The sequence below is a fragment of the Sminthopsis crassicaudata genome, chromosome 2 (assembly GCF_048593235.1).
Source record: "Sminthopsis crassicaudata isolate SCR6 chromosome 2, ASM4859323v1, whole genome shotgun sequence".
NCBI lineage: Eukaryota > Metazoa > Chordata > Mammalia > Dasyuromorphia > Dasyuridae > Sminthopsis > Sminthopsis crassicaudata.
In genome coordinates, this window is record NC_133618.1 from 519,634,632 (window position 1) to 519,654,478 (window position 19,847).

The 19,847-nt window shown below is 36.1% G+C and overlaps 1 protein-coding gene across 6 annotated transcripts in view; it reads left to right on the top strand.

Moving 5' to 3' along the window:
* The window catches only part of SLC12A1 (solute carrier family 12 member 1), a 124,192-nt gene that overhangs the window by 35,929 nt on the left and 68,416 nt on the right, over nt 1–19,847 (top strand). For all 6 annotated transcript variants that reach the window (XM_074294424.1, XM_074294429.1, XM_074294430.1 and 3 more), the window contains exons 10-15: nt 409–493; nt 3,538–3,689; nt 11,584–11,691; nt 12,010–12,133; nt 16,035–16,136; nt 18,716–18,871. In XM_074294424.1, coding sequence (XP_074150525.1) covers nt 409–493; nt 3,538–3,689; nt 11,584–11,691; nt 12,010–12,133; nt 16,035–16,136; nt 18,716–18,871 — 727 coding nt within the window. The remainder of the gene's footprint in view (nt 1–408; nt 494–3,537; nt 3,690–11,583; nt 11,692–12,009; nt 12,134–16,034; nt 16,137–18,715; nt 18,872–19,847) is intronic.

The window sequence follows — 19,847 nt, forward strand, 5'->3', positions numbered from 1 at the left end:
GGTTAGATTTAAACTCAGGAAGATGTGTTCCTGATTTCAGGCTTGTCACTGTACTTAGCTAGGACCTGGAGTATATTTAATAACTTAGGAAAAGTACTGGAGTTAGATTGTAGGCTTTAAAAGGCAGGATGAAGAATTTGATTTTGTTCTAGTAGCCACTTTTGTTCTAGGGAGCCATTTGAAATTTTTGAACAAGAGACTAACATGGTCAGAAAAATTATTTTAGCATCTGAGTAGAGAATAAAAATGTCTTCCATCCTCAGAGCTTGCTACTTTGTCAGTTGGTTGATTTTTCTTTCTTTTCCAGATTGTTTTGCAGATTTGCAAAGATAGAATAAACTCTAGATAATTTACTTCTCCACTTTATATAATTCTCTTTTAATTCTCCCACCTTTTTTCCCCTTCAAGGACCCACAAGATGCTATTCCCAGAGGAACAATGCTGGCCATCCTGATCACCACAGTTGCCTACATAGGGGTTGCTATTTGTGTAGGTAAGAAACAACAATAATAGCTAAAAATTCATATAGTGCTTTAAGATTTACAAAAGAGTTTTACACACATTACCTTGATTGCTCTTCACAATAGCCAATTATAGTAAATGTTATTATTATCTCCATTATTGCCAATTGAGGAAAATAAGATTTAAAGAGATTAAGTAAACTGTCCCTCTCTGGTGACACAGTGAGTATCACAGGTCAGATTCAGACTCCCTGCCTCCAAATCCAGTGCTCTTTCTATTTTACCAGTTTATATGCCAAACCTCACATTATTCTTAATGGGTTATTTGAGTCTCCTGCATTTCTGTCATGCTTGGGCTGCAGAGGATAAAACTTTCAAAATTTTCAAATTATTGAAAGCTGCTAAATGTTTAGATTATAAAATGTCTTCCCCCCAATTATTATAATTCTGGCATTTCAGGGGTTTGATTATAATTGTCATAGTTGGAGAAACAGATAGACAGAAAGATAGTAAATACAGGCAGATAGAAAGATAATTATAGCTAACTATTAGTACGCTTTCATATTATTGTATATATATATATATATATATTTATGTACATAATATGCCTACTTGTAGAACTATATTTCCATACTTTCCTATATGTGTATGTGAATAGATATGGGTAGGGGTATGTGTCTACATACATGCATATACATGTTTTTCTAATTACCTATCTTATTATTATATATCACTTCAGATATTGATCCCATTGTCATTAAGAGAGGCAGAGAGGGATTTAGTTTACTTCCATTGCCATTATCCACTCCTGCCTGATGTGTGGAAATACAGACTATGTGAGGATATCTGGGAAAATATACAGTAATGAGGAGTTGAAGGGGAAAAAAATGGAATTGTAGGGAAGATAAAGAATTGGAGCACTGCTTTCTCTAAAGAGGAAATTTCACTATTTCCAATTGCTTAAGAATCAGAAATTGACCCAACCCCTATTAGCACAGAAAGGCATTTATTCACATGGCTCATTGAATTTTGTGCACTAGCACCCGTTGTCTTTATCCCATCACTCAATGGTAGTACTTAATGGGAGGCAGAAATCATATCTTAGAAACTGTGACCAAGAAAATCCATTGCTTACCTAGGAACATTCCTTACTTAGGGGGAATGACTGTTGAGGACCCAAAAAAAAGAAAATCACCAAAAGCTAAGGGTGCCATGGAACTTTGACTAAGCAGTTCTCAGAAGAATCCTGAATTTTGTTCATTCTCTGCTTGTTTCAAGAGAATAGTAGAAGAGTTTATTTTCCTTAGGTTGACTTCAAAATTAAAAAGAATGATGAAACAAGTTGACTTGCAACCAAAGTCACAAAAAGAAACTTTTGTACCACAAACTACATTCAGAATAAGCAGAATGAACTCTGAATTCTACCCTCACTTAAGTGGGAATTAAATGGGATAGAAAGAGACCCTAAGATACTAGAGAAACATCGATGCTGGAGAAGCTGCATTATGACAGATAAAGGAAGGGGGAGAAAATGGAAGAAAGTAAGATAAAAGCTCCTCCAACTCCCCATTTGGTAACCTCCTTTTTTAACCATTTTTACTAATCAGGTGCAAAATCTCTACTTTTGGGCTAACAAATGATTGCAAATGTTCTCAGAGCCTGCTAAATTCAACACACTGGGTCAAAAAGCCCATAATTCCACCCTACTGGTGTCTGCTTACAAACTTTCCTAAATAACTATTTTAGGGATGAGGAGGTATGCTGAATATTCAGACATCTTCAAACAGCTAATAATGCAGTACATGCGGCCTTAAACCTGAAGTTAGGAACTCCTGAGTTACAATCCACTAACTAATAACTTATTCTGTTTATTTCCTCAATTGTAAAATGGGGATAATAATAGCATGCCATAGTAAGTACTAAATAAATCTGTATTCCTATTCCCTTCCTTGTACAGAAAAGTCATTGTTTTGGTGATTGAGGAGCTTCTATGACTTTTTCTTTTTTAAAAAATAACATTAAAGCAAAAATGTTTTTTGAGTGTTAGATTTTTCAGAAATTAGTTCCCTTTTTAACTGAGAAAGGTCAAGACTGAGCTGCTTTATCAAAGACAAGACCATGTCATAGATATCCCAGTACCTTTCAGTTGGAAGGTTCTTATAAGTCATTTAACCCAAACCATACTTAAATAAGAATCCTTTTACAACAAGTCCTACAAGTCATCATCAAAGCTTAAAATGAAGGCATCTGGGTGTGTGGGGGATTCCTCAGACAGCCCATCCCACTTTGGTGGAACTCCAAATATTCCTCACATCAAGATTGAATCTATTTCTCTCAAATTTACATCTCTTCTAATTCTACTCTTTGGAGTCAAAACCAGTATGTCCAATCCCTCTTCTACATGGCAGTCTTTAAATATTTGAAGAAAAGCATTGTATCACCCACTAACTTCACCAGGCTAAACATCTCCAGTTCCTTCAACTGATTCTTCAGTGTCCTGACTTTAAAAATCCTCCCTGATCTGGATGTTTTCTAGTATATCCCACATAATTATCTATGGCTCCATCACCATCCAGATCACCTTAAAGGCTACATTTCCCCATCGGCCTCTGGGGTAATGCATATTCTTTGCACTTTTCTCATGGAAGAGAAGGAACAGTATCTCAGACTGAATGAACATACTTCCTTTGTAATAGCCATGGCTCCAAGTATTAGGATTAGAAATACAAAAGTGATCTAGTCCCTCAAACAATTTATAATAAAGGGGAAATACTAAACATAGAGTGGAGGGGGGCAAAGGAAAGGATTGGGGGGGTCTGGAAAGTCTAATAGATGGTAAGTGGGATAGCAGGGCAGTAATCTGGCATACACTTTCTGGAGTCAATGGTGATGTATTCTAGGGATTCAGAGGAAGGGAAAGTCAGTAATGGGTAGGAATTTTCAGGAAGATTTCGTAGAGGATATAAAATTTGAACAGGCCTCATATCCCAGAAGTAGAAAAGAATGCCTCTTCAGAGGATCCCAATTGGATAGGATGTTTATTTTTTTAATTAATTATTCACTTTCTTTTCCACAGGAGCCTGTGTTGTCCGGGATGCCACTGGAAATGTGAATGACACGATAATCTCTGGGATGAGCTGCAATGGCTCAGCTGCCTGTGGTCTGGGCTATGATTTTTCTAGATGTTTAAACCAAAAATGTTCATATGGGCTGATGAACAACTTCCAGGTTTGGATTTTTATTTTAAACCTTTTGTTGTCCTTGATGATTGGACTTTAGTTGCCTTAGTTCAATGTAGTGATTAAGATTTAAATTTGGAAACAGCTAGTCTTTAAACAAATTTGTGTAAAATGCCTGTTATTTTCAACTCTGGGTCCTAGAGTTATAAAGAATCTCTGGGCAGGCAAGTCCTTGTGCATAATAGGACTTCGAACAGGAAAGAATCTTAAGAGATAATCTAATTCAAGACTTTTATTTTGGGGATAAAGAATATCACAGAATAAGTAGAAGTGTCAGGATTTTTACTCAATTCCTCTGACTTCAGCCCTCCATTTTCAGTTCCAATTCACTGGTGGTGGGAAATTCCCCAGGAAATTTGGGGTCTGCTAGAGAAAACTAGGACCCCAACAGCTCCTTGCAACATCCTTTACCCAAAAAGCTTCTAGGGGATCAAAGCAGATCTCCTAGGGAAGGAACAAAGCTCAGAAACAATGGAGAGTGTTCCCTTGAACTCATCAATGGTCATATATTCACTGGTGGGGTTGCCTTAGAAATTCTAAAGTGGGGTGGGGAGGAATAGTCTGAGAATCTGGTGAAATGCAGACTACATAGCCCCTACAGAACAGTGACACTGAGTACCATTTACTAAGGGAAGTGAAACTTGATGAATTCCCTCTATTATTTTCTGTAGCAAACTACAAGGTAGGGGGGAGGAGGAAGGAAGGAAGGCAGTTTATGCATATCTTTTCTAATGGACTTGATATAGCTAGAACATAGATCACATACTTGGTTGACTATTTCTCCATGTTATTGTCCTAAGCAGAAAAGAGAAGATAGTTCACAACATAATAGATTTAGAGTATACCAAAGAAAGAAGTGGGCTCAATCATAACATTTTTATCAAAATAGTTTAATGAAAATTCACAGGCATTATTTACTTGCTTTCATATTTTAATATGCCACTAAATATTTAAGACTCAAAATTACTTACCAAATGCCTACATATAAATCTACTATATGCAATAGAGAGCACAAAGCAACTATTTATAAAATCAGTTCCCTTACAGTTTTTAGTCTGACATCCCATAATGAAAATGAAATTAAGGATGTGCAACAACTAATCAAAAATATCAATTAAATTTTTTTCATTTAAGCAAAATAATTTAAGTTCATTTAACGAGGTGGTAAGGGAATTAGAAATAAAGGGAATTGGACAAGGGGCTGGCCTTCTTTTTAATGGAGTAGAGAACAGTCAAATTCTATGATTTATTTCATTGATATGGAAAATTCTCAGTGTGGAAACTCCCTCTACCAATATCACAAGTCTTCTTCAACTTAAAAAGAATCATAGATTCCAAGCTGCAAGAGACCTTAAAGGGCAACCAATTTAGTTCAGTAACCGAAAGATAAGGACAATGATGCTCAGAGCATTAAGTGACATTGTTACCTAGTTACTAAGACTTGGGAAGGATTTGAACCAAATTCTACTAAATTCTAACTTTATCCCTCCATTCAGTGTTCCAGTTAACTCGGTCTTAGAGAGTTTTCCTGGAGGCACTGAAACTAACTGTTTTTTCCAATGATAACAAAGCTTATAATTCTCATAGGTGGACTTGAAACCTAGGACTTTTTCACTCTAAATCTGCTTTTCTAAGTCTGCTAAGCCATTTTGCTTCTCTTCTAATTAACCAAAGAAGGCTTTGGGAATTGAGGGGAAAAGGCATGGTGTGTTGGGGAATGGAAGGCATTCTGGGAATCAACTGTAGCTTTGGAAAAGCCTGTAAGATGACAGAGGAATTGACTAGAAGAAGAAGGAATGTCTGAGAGTCATGAGGGATATAGGCAAAAAGGGTTAGAAACATAATAAATGTCCCAAGTGGATGGCTGAAAGAGAATTTTTTATTAGCAAATTCTTAATGAATTTATCATCTATTAGAATTTCCCAACAAAGAAAAATAAGTCATTTCAACAAAAGGTATCTGCTGCAACACTGGACTTCACTGCCAGGATCTCATCTTGTCTAAGACCCAAAACAACTGATCAGTAAACATAGAGGAAATAATGCCCATAAAATATTCTTCCATGGGCATGAAGAAAAGAAACTGATCTTTTTAAAAAGGAAATATAAACTTACAATATTATAACTCTATTCACAAAGCTTTATCCAAATATCATATTTTGTTAGAACTTGCTATAATCTAAGAAAACTCAATTATATCAAACAGAGGAAAGAATTAGTTTTTTTTTTTTTTAACTTCTGGAAGCATTTGAAAAGAAGAAAAGAGAAAAACTATTCAGAAACCATTTAATGAGAAAATGAAGTTTTAGAAAGTGGGAAAAAATCATTTGTCTTAGAATCTGATTTTTTTATATAATCGGGACATAATTCTTGTTCTTTACATCAGTTTGGTGAGTTTCCCTTCCTTTACTATTGAATTGAACACACACAATATAGAATATTCTAAAAGTCTTAGTGTTTAGTTTTAAACTAAAACTTTTGGGTTCTTTCCAATTTTGTAAAGGAAAATATAAAAGCATGATTCAAATTAGTTTCATATAGTTATCATTATATGTTTAATATACCAGTAGAATGAAGCACTTGAATGAAAAAGTCAATTAGAAAAACTACTGGAAGGTGTGGAAGAACTGAACACAGAAATCTTGTACCAAACTAACTATATTTTAGCCAAACATTGACAGTTTTTGTCCAGAGGGAAATCTTCCTCCACATCTATTTCTGATCTTCATTTGGGATCTCCCTCTACATTTTTGTTGGGATTACTAGGTGAGAACTGAGGTTGTCTGGATGGTGACAAGGTGAGAATTCAGGTTTTCTGGACAATTACAAGGTGAGAACTCAGGTTGACTTGATAGAGGGGGCAAGCTCATTGGCTGGGGTGGTTCTTCCCAGAAGCCCTTGCATTATCCCACGCCCATTCTCTGGGAGGATAAAAAGAGACAGCAATGGGCGCAGAGGGCAGATCGGCCTGGAGAAGGATAAGAGCTGGAGGAGATTCAGAGCCAGGATTCAAGAAGAAAGACTCTGCATTGCATCAGGCTTGACGGGGCTCTCTGCAGGAAGGGAAGTCACTTCTAAGGACAAGAGTTAACAGCAACTGCCTGGAGACAACGGTTCGTTACAGGAAGAAGAATCTGTCTGAAAGATTTGAGTAGACACAGCAGATCTCTTCCCAGAGAGCGATCCAGCAGCTTCTGGAGACGACAGCTCGTTACATTTGGCGTCCACACGTGGGGCAAGGACTTTTGCTTATCCTGACAAGAGGAGCTAGACCAGACCTTCGCAATTTGGCGCCTGAACAGGGACAGACACGGTCCTGATTTCAGTGGAAAAGCCTCCCATCCAGATCTCAGTCTCTCTAACCCAGAACCGTGAGTAACAAGGAAACTTTGTTAAAGATTAAGTGAGCGTGCTAATAGATAAATAAGGAACTTAACTTGTTAAGGACTAAACCAGGAATCTCTTATAGTGAAATGGGGCAAACACCTTCTGTTCAAGGAAAATGTTTAGAGAGCATCATCAAGGTTATGAAAAGCCAAGGATTGATTATAATTTTAGAGGAGATTACTGAACTTTTAAGAACTGTGAAGGTTATATGTCCTTCTTTTTCTCTGGAAGAAGAATTGGATCCAGATGAATGGGAATTAGTAGGAAAGCAATTAGGTGAACACTACAATTCCAGGCCAAACTCAATTTCCAAAGATACAATTCATATATACAATGTAATCCAATTGGCTTTAAACAATGTTATTCTAAAGGAAGAGATGAAGGAGCAAAATGGGGAAGTGTCAACTAAACTAGGTGAAAAGGATGAATCAGATAACAATGAAGTTAAGTACAATTCTGAGCAACAGGAGCACCTCCCATCTCCTCCCTCAATTAACCCTTCATGGGTGGAGCAAGAAGGAGGAGAGGAAGAGGCAGAAACACAAACAGAATTGCCTGTGAAGCAGCCTAAGCCTATGACAAGATTAGAAAAAGCATTGGTTAAAGCTAAGAGAGAAGGACAGGATATAAGTGATTTTATACATGCATATCCTGTGATTGAAAATATTGATTCTGTAGGTCATAAAATGAGAAGATATGCACCTTTAGATTTGAATAAAATTAAGGATTTGAAAAAAGGTTGTACCCTTTATGGGACTACATCAGCTTATGTCAAAATGTTACTAGATGGTTTGTCTTATGAAGTCCTAACCCCGAATGATTGGAAATCCATAGCAAGGATATGCCTGGAACCTGGAGAAAATTTATTATGGCTTTCGGAATTTCATGAATTATGTAAAATTCAAGTCAGATGCAATTTGGAAATAGGAGTTAACACACAATTCACTTTTGAGCACTTGGCTGGTGAAGGTCAGTATGGAGAGAATTCGGAACAGATTAATTATACCATGACAATATATGAACAAATTGCTAAGGCTGCAATAAAAGCTTGGGGTGTCCTTCCTGGACAGAAAGATCGTGGAGAGGCTTTCACTAAAATACAGCAAGGTCCCAATGAACCTTTTGCAGATTTTGTGGGACGTTTGCAAACTGCTGTCAAAAGAACTATTGGAGAAAATTCAGCTACAGAAATAATGACCAGACATCTGGCTAAGGAAAATGCCAATGAGATTTGCAAAAGAATTATATGGGGATTAGACAAAGATGCTCCTTTAGAGGAGATCATAAGACGCTGTGCTACAGTGGGAACAAATGCTTTTTACACCCGGACAATGATGAATGTGGAAAGGCAGGGTCCCTCCTGGCAAGGGACTTCTAGAGAAACTCGGCGATGTTTTCAATGTGGAAAAATTGGGCATCTAAGAGCTCAGTGTAGGTATGGAGATACAGTGAGAAGACAGGGTGAAAGAAGACCTAAAACCCCATGTCCAAAATGCAACAGAGGACTCCATTGGGCATCAGAGTGTAGAATAATTCAGGGAAATGGGATGAGGGGCCCAGGTCCAGGACCCCAGGCAAAAAAGACTTGGGGCATGATGGCAGCTAATGCTACACCCAAAGAACCTTTAGAAGGTCAGGACTATGATTTAATCAACCAGCAGAAAAGCAATCACATGGCAGAAAGGGATTACCTGATAAGTGAGTCAAAAGGCAATCAGATTGCAAAAATGGATTACACTTGGGGAGAATACAGGCCTTTTAAACCAACAGGGCTGTGTCCAGTGCAAACAATTCCAATGTAATTGCCAGATGATGAGAAGAGATTTAGAAAGTGGTAAATAGAAGGTAATAATTAGATAGGTTAACTGCCTGGGAGAGAGGGTTTGCTTGTATTTCTTCAGCAGGAGAAGGAATCAGATGGGTGCCAACGAGTCATATTCGCCTTGTCCACCAGAGAGAGACAGAAAAAGAGAAAGACCTCAAAATAAAGGAGAAGATCTAAGAAACATCTGACACTGAAAGAGCATGGATAATAAGAAGACTGTTAAAGAACTTTAAAAACCAGCAGGAATCATTGGACTTCCTCACACAAGATGAGAATAATGGACAATGGACTTATGGACATTTATAAATTTTCAATTTATGATTATTTGATTATGTTATATACTTCTAGCATGCGTTATGTTACTATGTTACTATATGCTTATGTAATTTATGTAATTATCTGTAATACTTCCCATATTGATGGATTTATGTTTCAAGGTCATTTATGTAATTATCTGTAATATTTCCCATATTGATGGATTTATGTTTCAAGGTCATGACTGTCCTATGTTCTAAATCAAAAGAAAGGGGGAGATGTTGGGATTACTAGGTGAGAACTGAGGTTGTCTGGATGGTGACAAGGTGAGAATTCAGGTTTTCTGGACAATTACAAGGTGAGAACTCAGGTTGACTTGATAGAGGGGGCAAGCTCATTGGCTGGGGTGGTTCTTCCCAGAAGCCCTTGCATTATCCCACGCCCATTCTCTGGGAGGATAAAAAGAGACAGCAATGGGCGCAGAGGGCAGATCGGCCTGGAGAAGGATAAGAGCTGGAGGAGATTCAGAGCCAGGATTCAAGAAGAAAGACTCTGCATTGCATCAGGCTTGACGGGGCTCTCTGCAGGAAGGGAAGTCACTTCTAAGGACAAGAGTTAACAGCAACTGCCTGGAGACAACGGTTCGTTACAGGAAGAAGAATCTGTCTGAAAGATTTGAGTAGACACAGCAGATCTCTTCCCAGAGAGCGATCCAGCAGCTTCTGGAGACGACAGCTCGTTACACATTTTCTCTCAGAAGCCTGAATATATCCAATAGTCATTGGGTAAAGTTTGGATTCAATTCTGGTTCTAATTAGATCTACATTAGGGTCTTCTCCACACGATCATTAATGACTTCATCAGAAAGCCCCAAAGTTCGTTCCCTATTTCCAACCTTGTATCTCCTGTCCTATCTTCAAATAGATTTTCCCAGTGGAGGATATATTCAGTTATCCAAGATGATAGATGTGCCTTTCTGATATGTTATTTGGTTTTTACTTTCACTTTTGGATTGACCTTACATTATTTATCCCAACTGTTGCTGTTTTAGCCTGGTCTCTCTATCTCAACCAGGCTGGAATTGCAGTGACCACCCATAGCCCAATTTCAATATTGACTGGTAGAGTAGTTTTAACCTGTTCCATCTTGCCTACTTAAGTCAGTTCAGAGGGACTCAACCATGATGCCAGATTTAGTGCAAAATCCCCAATTATCTTTTCTCCTATTGCAACTCAACCAATTCACCAACCTCAGCCTTGCTCAGTAGCAGGGATTACAGATGCCCATCACTATGCCTGATATATTCTTCCTCTTTGGGCTAAAGACCCCTTTTTTCTCTTAGGCTGCCATAATTCTTCACTTGTTTCCTGAGATATTCAGATTTCTCTAGAATCTATTTATCTAACTATAAACAAAAATTGTTATTTTCTTACATTCGTCCAAGAGAATAGTTAACCCTAAGTCAGAAAAGAGTCAAATGTTCATAAGAGTAAGAGATAGGGTAGATATATTATCCTGAATGACTGAAAGTATTCTCCACTAGGAAAACCAATTTGGAAACTGGACAAATTAGAAATAGGGAATTGAAAGGGATGCTGAAGGGCTTTTTTTCTAGGGTCATTGATGGTCTTGTGGTTAGGGCCCAGTTTAAAACTAGTAAGTATTAGAAAAAAAGAACCAGGATTCACCCAATGGCTAGTAAATGTATTCAGGTTACTGGCATAGACAAAAAAAATAGTTAAAGTCAAGAAAATAACTTCTCAGGTAGGAGAGAAGATAATGGAAGAATCTAGGCCAAAATCAGAAATAGATATGAGCAAGGCAAGTTGCTTTAGTCCATGTCAAACTAGATTATGATGATTTTAGAGCAAGATTTCTCAATAACTAAATTTTTGCTATTTTTGTACTTTTGCCTTTAATTATTTAATAAAGTAATTTGTATATGTGTGTGGGGGGGAGAATCCAACCATCATATTGATAGAATTTAAGAGAAGTTCTGTCCCTTCTAGGTCAGGAAATTCAAGGGGAAAAATGGATATCCCAGAGACTGGGTGAGGACCAGTGGTAGTGAAAGAGAGAAGGGGTCCCTAATCCAAATAGATCAGGAGAAGTACCTTGGAGACAATCTAGTCTAAGCCTTTCATTTTACTTATGTGGAAAGAAGGCCTAAGAAGTTTGCCCAAGTTGCCTTAGGAGTGAAAAATAGTGGCATTGGATCCAGGTCTTTTGAGCCCAAACCCAGCATTTCCCCATTATTCTAGACTATTTGCATCTGGTGATCTGAACTCCCAGGCCCCAAGCCAGTGAGGAAAGTATAATGAGGACAGTTTGAGCAACATTCATCTCCAAGGGCTGTCCCCTTCTTCCAGAAACTCCAGAATTACTTTTCCTTACCTGAGCTTCTATTTTCTCTGCAGGTAATGAGCATGGTCTCTGGTTTTGGACCTTTAATCACCGCTGGAATCTTTTCTGCAACTCTCTCCTCTGCTCTGGCATCTCTTGTTAGTGCACCAAAAGTTTTCCAGGTACTGTATCCTCAGAAACACGATTTTCTTCTTGTTGTTTTCTCTACGTGAACTGAAATACTTATTCTCACTAGCAATCATTTTCAGAAACATTTTAATGTTTGCATCTGGTCCAAGTGCTCTATCTGCCACATATTTAAGATAGATGCAAATAATATAAAGAATGATAAACTACAGATGCTAACCAGTGCTACAGTATCATATGTCACTTAATCTTTCTAAAAATCTCCTTGTTTAAGAGTCACTTCTGGGTAATGACTGTGTGCATATATAAATGACTGATTTCTCTCCCTTTTTCTCTCTTTTTTTCCCCGTTAGGCTCTTTGCAAGGACAACATCTACAAAGCCCTTCAGTTTTTTGCAAAAGGATATGGGAAAAACAACGAGCCTCTAAGAGGATATATCCTCACATTCATTATTGCAATGGCATTCATTTTGATTGGTTAGTGGGTTTTCTGGTAACACTAAAAGACAAAGAACATTTTTGATGTTATTTTCATATTTGGAAAGTTAGCTTGTGTTAAGGTAGCATGGATGAGTAGAAAGAACATTGACTTTGTTCCTACAGAACCTGGGTTCAAATCCTGTCTCTGAGGTTTGCTACCTGTGTGACTTTGTGCAAGTCGATCTGGCCCTTTGTATTCTTATTTATAAAATAAGGTAGACTTGATAGTTTTAAATCCAGATTTATTTTCTCCCCTACTTTGGAATATTAATCTTGCTTAGCAGGGAAATTGGAAATTTTTTAATTTTTAGTACCAAGAAGACATCCAAGAAAATACTTTCATATTGAACCTGTGTCATCTGTCCATGTGACTCCTCATATTAGAACTCCTGCTCTGAGTCACAGCAAAGTTGGAAGGATCTCAGAGAACACTTTGTATAATCCATACCTATCTATATAAGTATCCTGTATACCATAATCAGAACATGGTCATCTACATGTATGGTTTGAAGGATTCCAGAGAAGATAAATCCATTCTAGCTTGAAATAGTCTATTCCACATTTGTATGGCTAATTAGGAAGATTTTCCTCTCAATTTTGTTTGGTTCTGTTGACCTTCTGTTGCCTCCTTTTTTATTTCAAAGAAAGGGCAAAAATGTAAGCTCACTGAAGATAGGGACTATGGTTTTTATCCATAGGCTACATGTAGAGATATATATTGGGATATCCATTATCTCAAATGTTGCACAATACTTTGCACTTAATAGATGCTTAATGGCTATTTGATAATTTAATTGAATCTACATAATTATGTATTGGAAATAGGCAAAGGAGTGTTGACATTTGGACTTGATTACCTCTCCTTTCTAAGCAAAAGACATCTATAAAATCTACATTGGGCCAAACTCACTGGTTCCACTCTGCATCTCCTTGCTCTATCATAAGCCATGTTCTCCTTAAGGTGGCCAAGGTTCTCCTTGAAGAGGAATTTGACCATAATTCCTGAATTTACAAGATGATCAAGGATTACACAAATTCTGCTCTTTCAGATTTTTAGACCAAAGAATAACCCCAAAGAATAAAGCAGCTATATATAGCAATGCTTCACTTATATGACATCCTTGGGGATATTTTCTATGTGAGTAATTTTTCCATATAATTAAAATTAAATTCTTTAAGTGTCAGGTTTAATTTTCATCATTTAAAGGAAATCTTTCCAGAATTCATGACATCCTCCTCTACCTTCTTAAGCAGTTCACACTGAACATCTTTTAACTTTTTTGATGACTAAGAATTATTCTCATCACTACCAACTTTTCTGATATGCTATAATACCTTGTCAATTGTCACTTTTGTTGTCAGTGTATTCATCAGTGGACTGCCTTGTAAAACACTGCTCTTTCTAATTTCCTCTTATTTTTCTATGATCTTATAAATAGTTCTAATGAAGCCCTTAGATTTTCTGTATTTCTACAAAGTATAGCAGCTTTGGTGCATGGACTTTGTAACAGTTATTCCAGAATCTCAGCAACATTTAAAATCCCATAAGCTTCTGTTTCTTACAGAAAGTACTGTACTCCAGATGATAGCAGTTGCCAGAAATCTTATTTCTGGATAAATAAGGAGTTACTGAATGATATCACCTATATCAGATGTACCATAAGAGGGCTGAGATTAAGATCTATATAGCCTCTTATTGCAAACTGGGTAAACATTTTGGGTCCACATATGCAAGTAGCCCAGAAGAATGCAGGCCATGCAAAGCTCAAGAGTTGTATAAAATATGATCTCCACTTAAGTTTCCTTAAAACTAGGACCGATAGAACTGCGAAATATTCAGAGGCATACTTTAAATATTTAACAACTGGATCTATACAGTTGGGGATCTATTCTAATAATACACTTTTAAGTTTAAACTTCTCTATTAACATTTTCTCCATCACTTTAAGTCTAGACAATCATGAAAATCCCATTTTATACTATTTGCTGATTTCTGAAGTATAAATGTTCATACTGAAAATTTAATAACCAGTTCTGATGAGCTATTTAGAGCTGGTTCCAGCACAGTCATTGGGTACATGCAAAGATTTAAGAGAGCATAATTCCTTGAAATTTAAATCATTTATCAAAAAGTCTGCATGAAGTTTTATTTTTTTTAAGGACCTATGCTTTACCTAGCACATTAGCAAATTGAATTGAAAATGGGCTTTTCTTAGTGTACTTAAGTGTAAGATACATTATGAAACATCCCTTCATACTCTTCCCTTACACAGCTTTTGTGCTTCTAATTATCTCTCCCTTTGTCAAAAATTAAATTTTAAAGTATTGGGTTAATTTGGTGTTTTTTTATATTAGTAAGCTATACTTTAATGCAGAATTAAAAGTAGTAAGTTGCATTTCCTGAGTATTTTTATTTTAAGAGTTACCCGATCCCCAACTGTGAAACTCAAAAAATATTTTTTAAAAATAGTTTGATAAGTGTATTTTCAATTTAATTGGTTTCCTTTTTATTCCTATATATTTTATTTTGTGCATTTAAAAACATAATTTTGAGATGGTATACTTAGAATCCACCACACTGCCACAGGTGGCCATGACATCTAAAAGGACAAGATTGCCCTGCAAGAAATAATTAATATAATATTGAAGTTCCTTCTCTCACTTATACTTGGAGCTTCATGATAAGCATTTGGCTACAGTAGAACAAATACTAGGGTGGGAATTGAAGAACTGGGTTCTAACTCTTTGTGTATGTCATTTGTCACCTCACCTTTGTACAGTCATCACTTAGCATAGTACTTGGAACATAGTAAGCATTTAATAAATACTTTTCAGTTGATTGATTGAAATAATAATAGCTAGCATTTATATGGGACTTTAAAGTTGCAAATTGTTTTATATAATGTTATTCCATTTGATCACTGGAAAGTTTGGATAGTTAGAATTTATATAGTTTGGATTGTACATATCCAAATAAATAACATTTCATTTTATCTGTACAACAACCCTGGAAGGGGGTGCTGCTAGCATCCCCATTTTACAGATGGGGAAACTGAAGAATTTGTTTAAATGACTTGCCTAGAATCACACAGTTATTAAGAGTTTGAAGTCAGATTTATACTTGTCTCCTAACTCTAGGTCCAGCATTCTATCCACTGTGCCACCTATCAGCCTCATAATTCATATAGGTGATATTTAAAATCTTCTATATTTCATTTCACAAAGCATCTTCTATATACAAGATACCATTCTTGACCTGAGGGATATAAAGATAAACATCAATAATTTATTAAGCATTTACTGGCCCTCAAGGGAATTATATTTAATATTCTATGAACATTTTATTGACAAGAAATGTATACAAATTACTTGGGCCATTTCTGTGGTCTCCTTTATGCAAAAGACATATAGACATAAAATTTATATGGTTTGAACAGTAATCCAGAAGAGAAAGGAGACAGGGGTAATGAATCTTAATTTCAGAGTATTTTAAGAACAACATAATAGCTGAATGCTTTTTCCATGTGTTTTTTTTTTTCAGAAAGTTAAAGATTTAGGGAAATAGCAGGAAGTAAACCAGTGTCATTACTGTTATTTCCTATTTCAGAGGAAGGTTTCATCTGTTTTCTTCAGTCCTCTTCTCAATTTTACCTGTATTTGCATTGGGATAAAATTCCCAATTACCTCACTTGCCTGTTGGCAAGATTTTTTCCCACTATTCTATAAAAGATCCAACTGATTATAGACTTCAAGTAAATAATACAGCCCTTAAGGAAAATCACCAACTCTGTAAATTTGACAGAGGTCAGCTACAGCATCAGTATCTAAATAAGATCATGTTTCAAGGTTATAATAGTTATTCATCCCTAGATTTCATCCTTGTGTTTTTCTTCCACAGCTGAATTGAATACCATTGCTCCCATCATCTCCAACTTCTTCTTGGCTTCATATGCACTTATTAACTTCTCCTGTTTTCATGCATCTTATGCAAAATCTCCAGGTAAGTTGAGTTTGATGTTTCAGAATGAACCAAAGAACCAGTAAACCCTTTATCTTCCACATATCTTGTTCTTGCCTCCCCTCTACCTTCCCTCCAAAAAAAATAGAAGATAGATAACATACTAGCACAACTGAATTGATAACTATCTCTTTACTTATATCCTAGTTGTGGGCAATGTAACCCACTGTACTTTGGTGAGTTGGGGGATAACTTCTGAAGCCGAAGGGGAATCATATGAGCAATGGCCTTCTTGACCAACCGTAAAGTCAATTTTCTCCTAATGCAATAAATTATTCATTGCAAGAGAAACCACATTTATTTCAGCAGTAGAAAAACACCACTATTTATTTCCAGGGTGAAAGTGACCAAAGAAGTGGAATAAATGTATATATTTGAAACTTCCATACTATCAATTTGCTTCTTGCCAGTGGTACAGAGAAGAAGGATGAGTAGCTTCCATAATTACCTACTGAGCAGAATAAAGGCGGATCTATGGTGGGCAACCATCATTCAAATACAGATGACTTCAATATATTTCTTTACCTGGATTAATAGGCTCAAAATTGTAAAACCAAGGACTAATTCCTCCTCATGCTACCCCCTCACTCTCAGTCTCTCTACCACTCTCTTTCCTCTATTTCTTAAAGCCCTGCCACATTAATAGGACAGGAGTTAAGACATGAATTGGAATTCCCAACTCTGCAACTTGTTTCCTTTTTGATTTTACTGTGTTTATATGTTAGGGGTAGAGGAACAGGAAGAGAAAGGAAAGTAGTATTTATGAAAAGTCTTTTACAAAATAGTCACTTTACAAAAAAAGTCTTTTTACAAAACAGTGTTTTACAAATATTATCTCATTTTTATCTCGAATATTATTTCACAATGATCTGGGAAGGAGGTGCTAATATTATCCCCATTTTGCAGTTGAAGAAATTGAGGCAAATAGAGGTTAAGTGATTTTTCCAGAGTCACACAGCTATTAAGTGTCTGAAGCCAGGTTTGACCTGAAGTCTTCCTGAATCCAGGCTCAGCATTCTATCTACTTTTCCTCCTAGCTGACCTCTAAGTCACTTTGGACAAGTTTCTGCATCTGTGAAATTAAGAGGTTGGACTATAATGAATTTCTATCGTCCTTTCCAAATTACATGGAAAGTTTTCATGGTTATAATTTTGGCTTTCAAAATTGCAATTCCTTCAAAGCAGGACTTTTTGACTGTTTAGACAATTATCATTGAGAGCCATTTGTATGATGTTGAAGCTCCTCCCTTTCCTTCTTGCTGTCTCCTTTTCCAGAAATCTGATTTGAAAGATTTCTAAGCAAAAATGATAGACCTTTATAAAAAGGACTATGGAACCCCTTCTTTCAAAAAGAATTGAAATCCACAAAATTAGTTTAGCTTGATATATACATATATATATATATACATACATATATATAAAGCATATTTTTAAAGTGTATTATTTTCTGAGTAAGATATCTATGATTTATTTTTTAATTCAACAATAAATATGAATTGAATACCTACTATATAATAGCCAAGGCATTGTGCTAAATGTTAGGTATACAAAACTAAATATGCTTCTGAAGAAGATAACATTCTACTAAGTAGCAGAAGATATAAACAAATAATTATAAGTCATAGTGTGATAATGAATAACAAAGCACTTATTAAACACATAAAATGTACTAAGCACTTATAAGGGCATAAGCAATGTGCTGCCAAAAAACTCACTCCTTTTATGCAGAAAGGGATGATCAAAAAAGACTTCATGGAGAAGGTGATGTCTGACTTAGGTCTTTAAGTAAACAGAGTACTTCAACAGGCAAAGAAATGAATGAATCTTATGCTAAGCTTGATAGTGAACAACATTCTAAAAAGCAGAGGTAATATGAGGGGGGTGAGAGACAGAGGGAAGGGGCAGAGTATCTCCAGTATAAAATAAAAGGGTAAAAGTTGGAACTTGATTGCATAAAGCCCTAGATACTTCATAAGTAACATAATCCAAGTGGTATATAAGGAGATGGAAATTGAAAAAGTTTACTTGATTTACCTTATTACCAAGAAGGTAATAAGAATAAGAAGCAGGATTTGAATCCAGAGACAGAAGTTTTTCCCCTGAAAATAATTGTACTTGGAGATTATAACAAGCATCATAATGATATATTTATCCTTCCTACTAGATAATGAAATACCACACAGCAATAGAAAGAGCATGCAATCTGGAGTCAAGCGACCTGGATATGAATCCTTCTTTTGCTTATCAATAATACAACTCATGTAACCTTAACTCATGTTGAGCCTTGACTTCATCTGTAAAATGGGAATCACAATTCTTTTATGATTTACTTTTTAGGGTTTGGTTATTGAGAAGATAAAATTACTTGATCCATATAAAGCTTTAAATAAAATATGAACTATGAACTATGAGCTATTGCTTATAGAGGATAGAAATATATGTCTTATGTGTCTCTCTCAGCAGCAAACACAGTTCTTCACATAGACTAGGTGCAAAAAATATTGAATTGAATTGAGGTTGAATGGAATTGAATTAAATAAAATTATTTTTTTTATTTTCAGGCTGGAGACCTGCCTATGGAATTTACAACATGTGGGTATCTCTTTTTGGAGCCGTATTGTGCTGTGGAGTAATGTTTGTCATCAATTGGTGGGCAGCTGTTATTACCTACGTTATTGAGTTTTTCCTCTATATCTATGTGACGTACAAAAAGCCAGGTAAGCTCAGAAAGGCCCTTTCATTACACAGTTGTCAAATCATATTTGATGAACCAACTCTGGTTGACAAGACCATTTTCAATTTAACCATAGAAAACAACCAGTGGCAAGTTTGTATGCCAGTTGTTTGATAACTGAGTTTTCTAAAGAAAGAGGAAGAGGGCTTTTTTGCTCCTCCAAGTATTAAAATATTTTGAAAATGATCACTTAGCATTCACTGACCTTCCCCATACTTACTGCCTACCCTTTTCCTAATGTATCTAAAAGATAGGGGGAAGAAGTATTGTCTTCATCACAGAGGTGATCTATAGAAGGTTGGGGGCTCCATTTCCTTCCTCTTAAAGAGTCTCTGGACTCATGAAAGTTGCAACATCCTTTTTTACCTTTAAGTTTAAGAAAATAGAAAAAGGAATCAGTACTAGTCTTGCCTGACATATAAAGTAGTCCTTGGAGAGTCAGACTTAGAAGAAATACTGAAAATCGGTAAAGCTCTTTAAGGACATCCATTTTGCATGAATTCTTGCCCATTTTGTTAGCTAACTTATTCAGAAAAACATTTGCTGAGCACCATCTGCTTGCACATACACTCCTTCTGTCTCTTTCTCTCATGCCCTTGAAAATGGCCCCTTAAACATTCTGTATTTGGCATCCAGATCTTATTCATAGGTTGACTCACTTCCTGAGTCTGCTTGCCCAGAATTTAATCCTCACACAACCCTCTCCCCAAAATGAAAATTCAATAAAAGACTACATAACTTACAATTTTTTGATTAGCTAGACATTTTCTATTCAAAAACAGTATTTTTTACTCTTGGGCGTTGTTTATGAATATATAAGCCATTATTTCTCTCAGACATTGAGAACACAGTGTTTTATAATGTAAAGCCCTCTGGCCTAGGAATTAGAAGATGAGGGTTCAGATCCTGCCTCTGAAATTCATTATTATCTGTGGTATAATGAGCAAATCATTAAATCT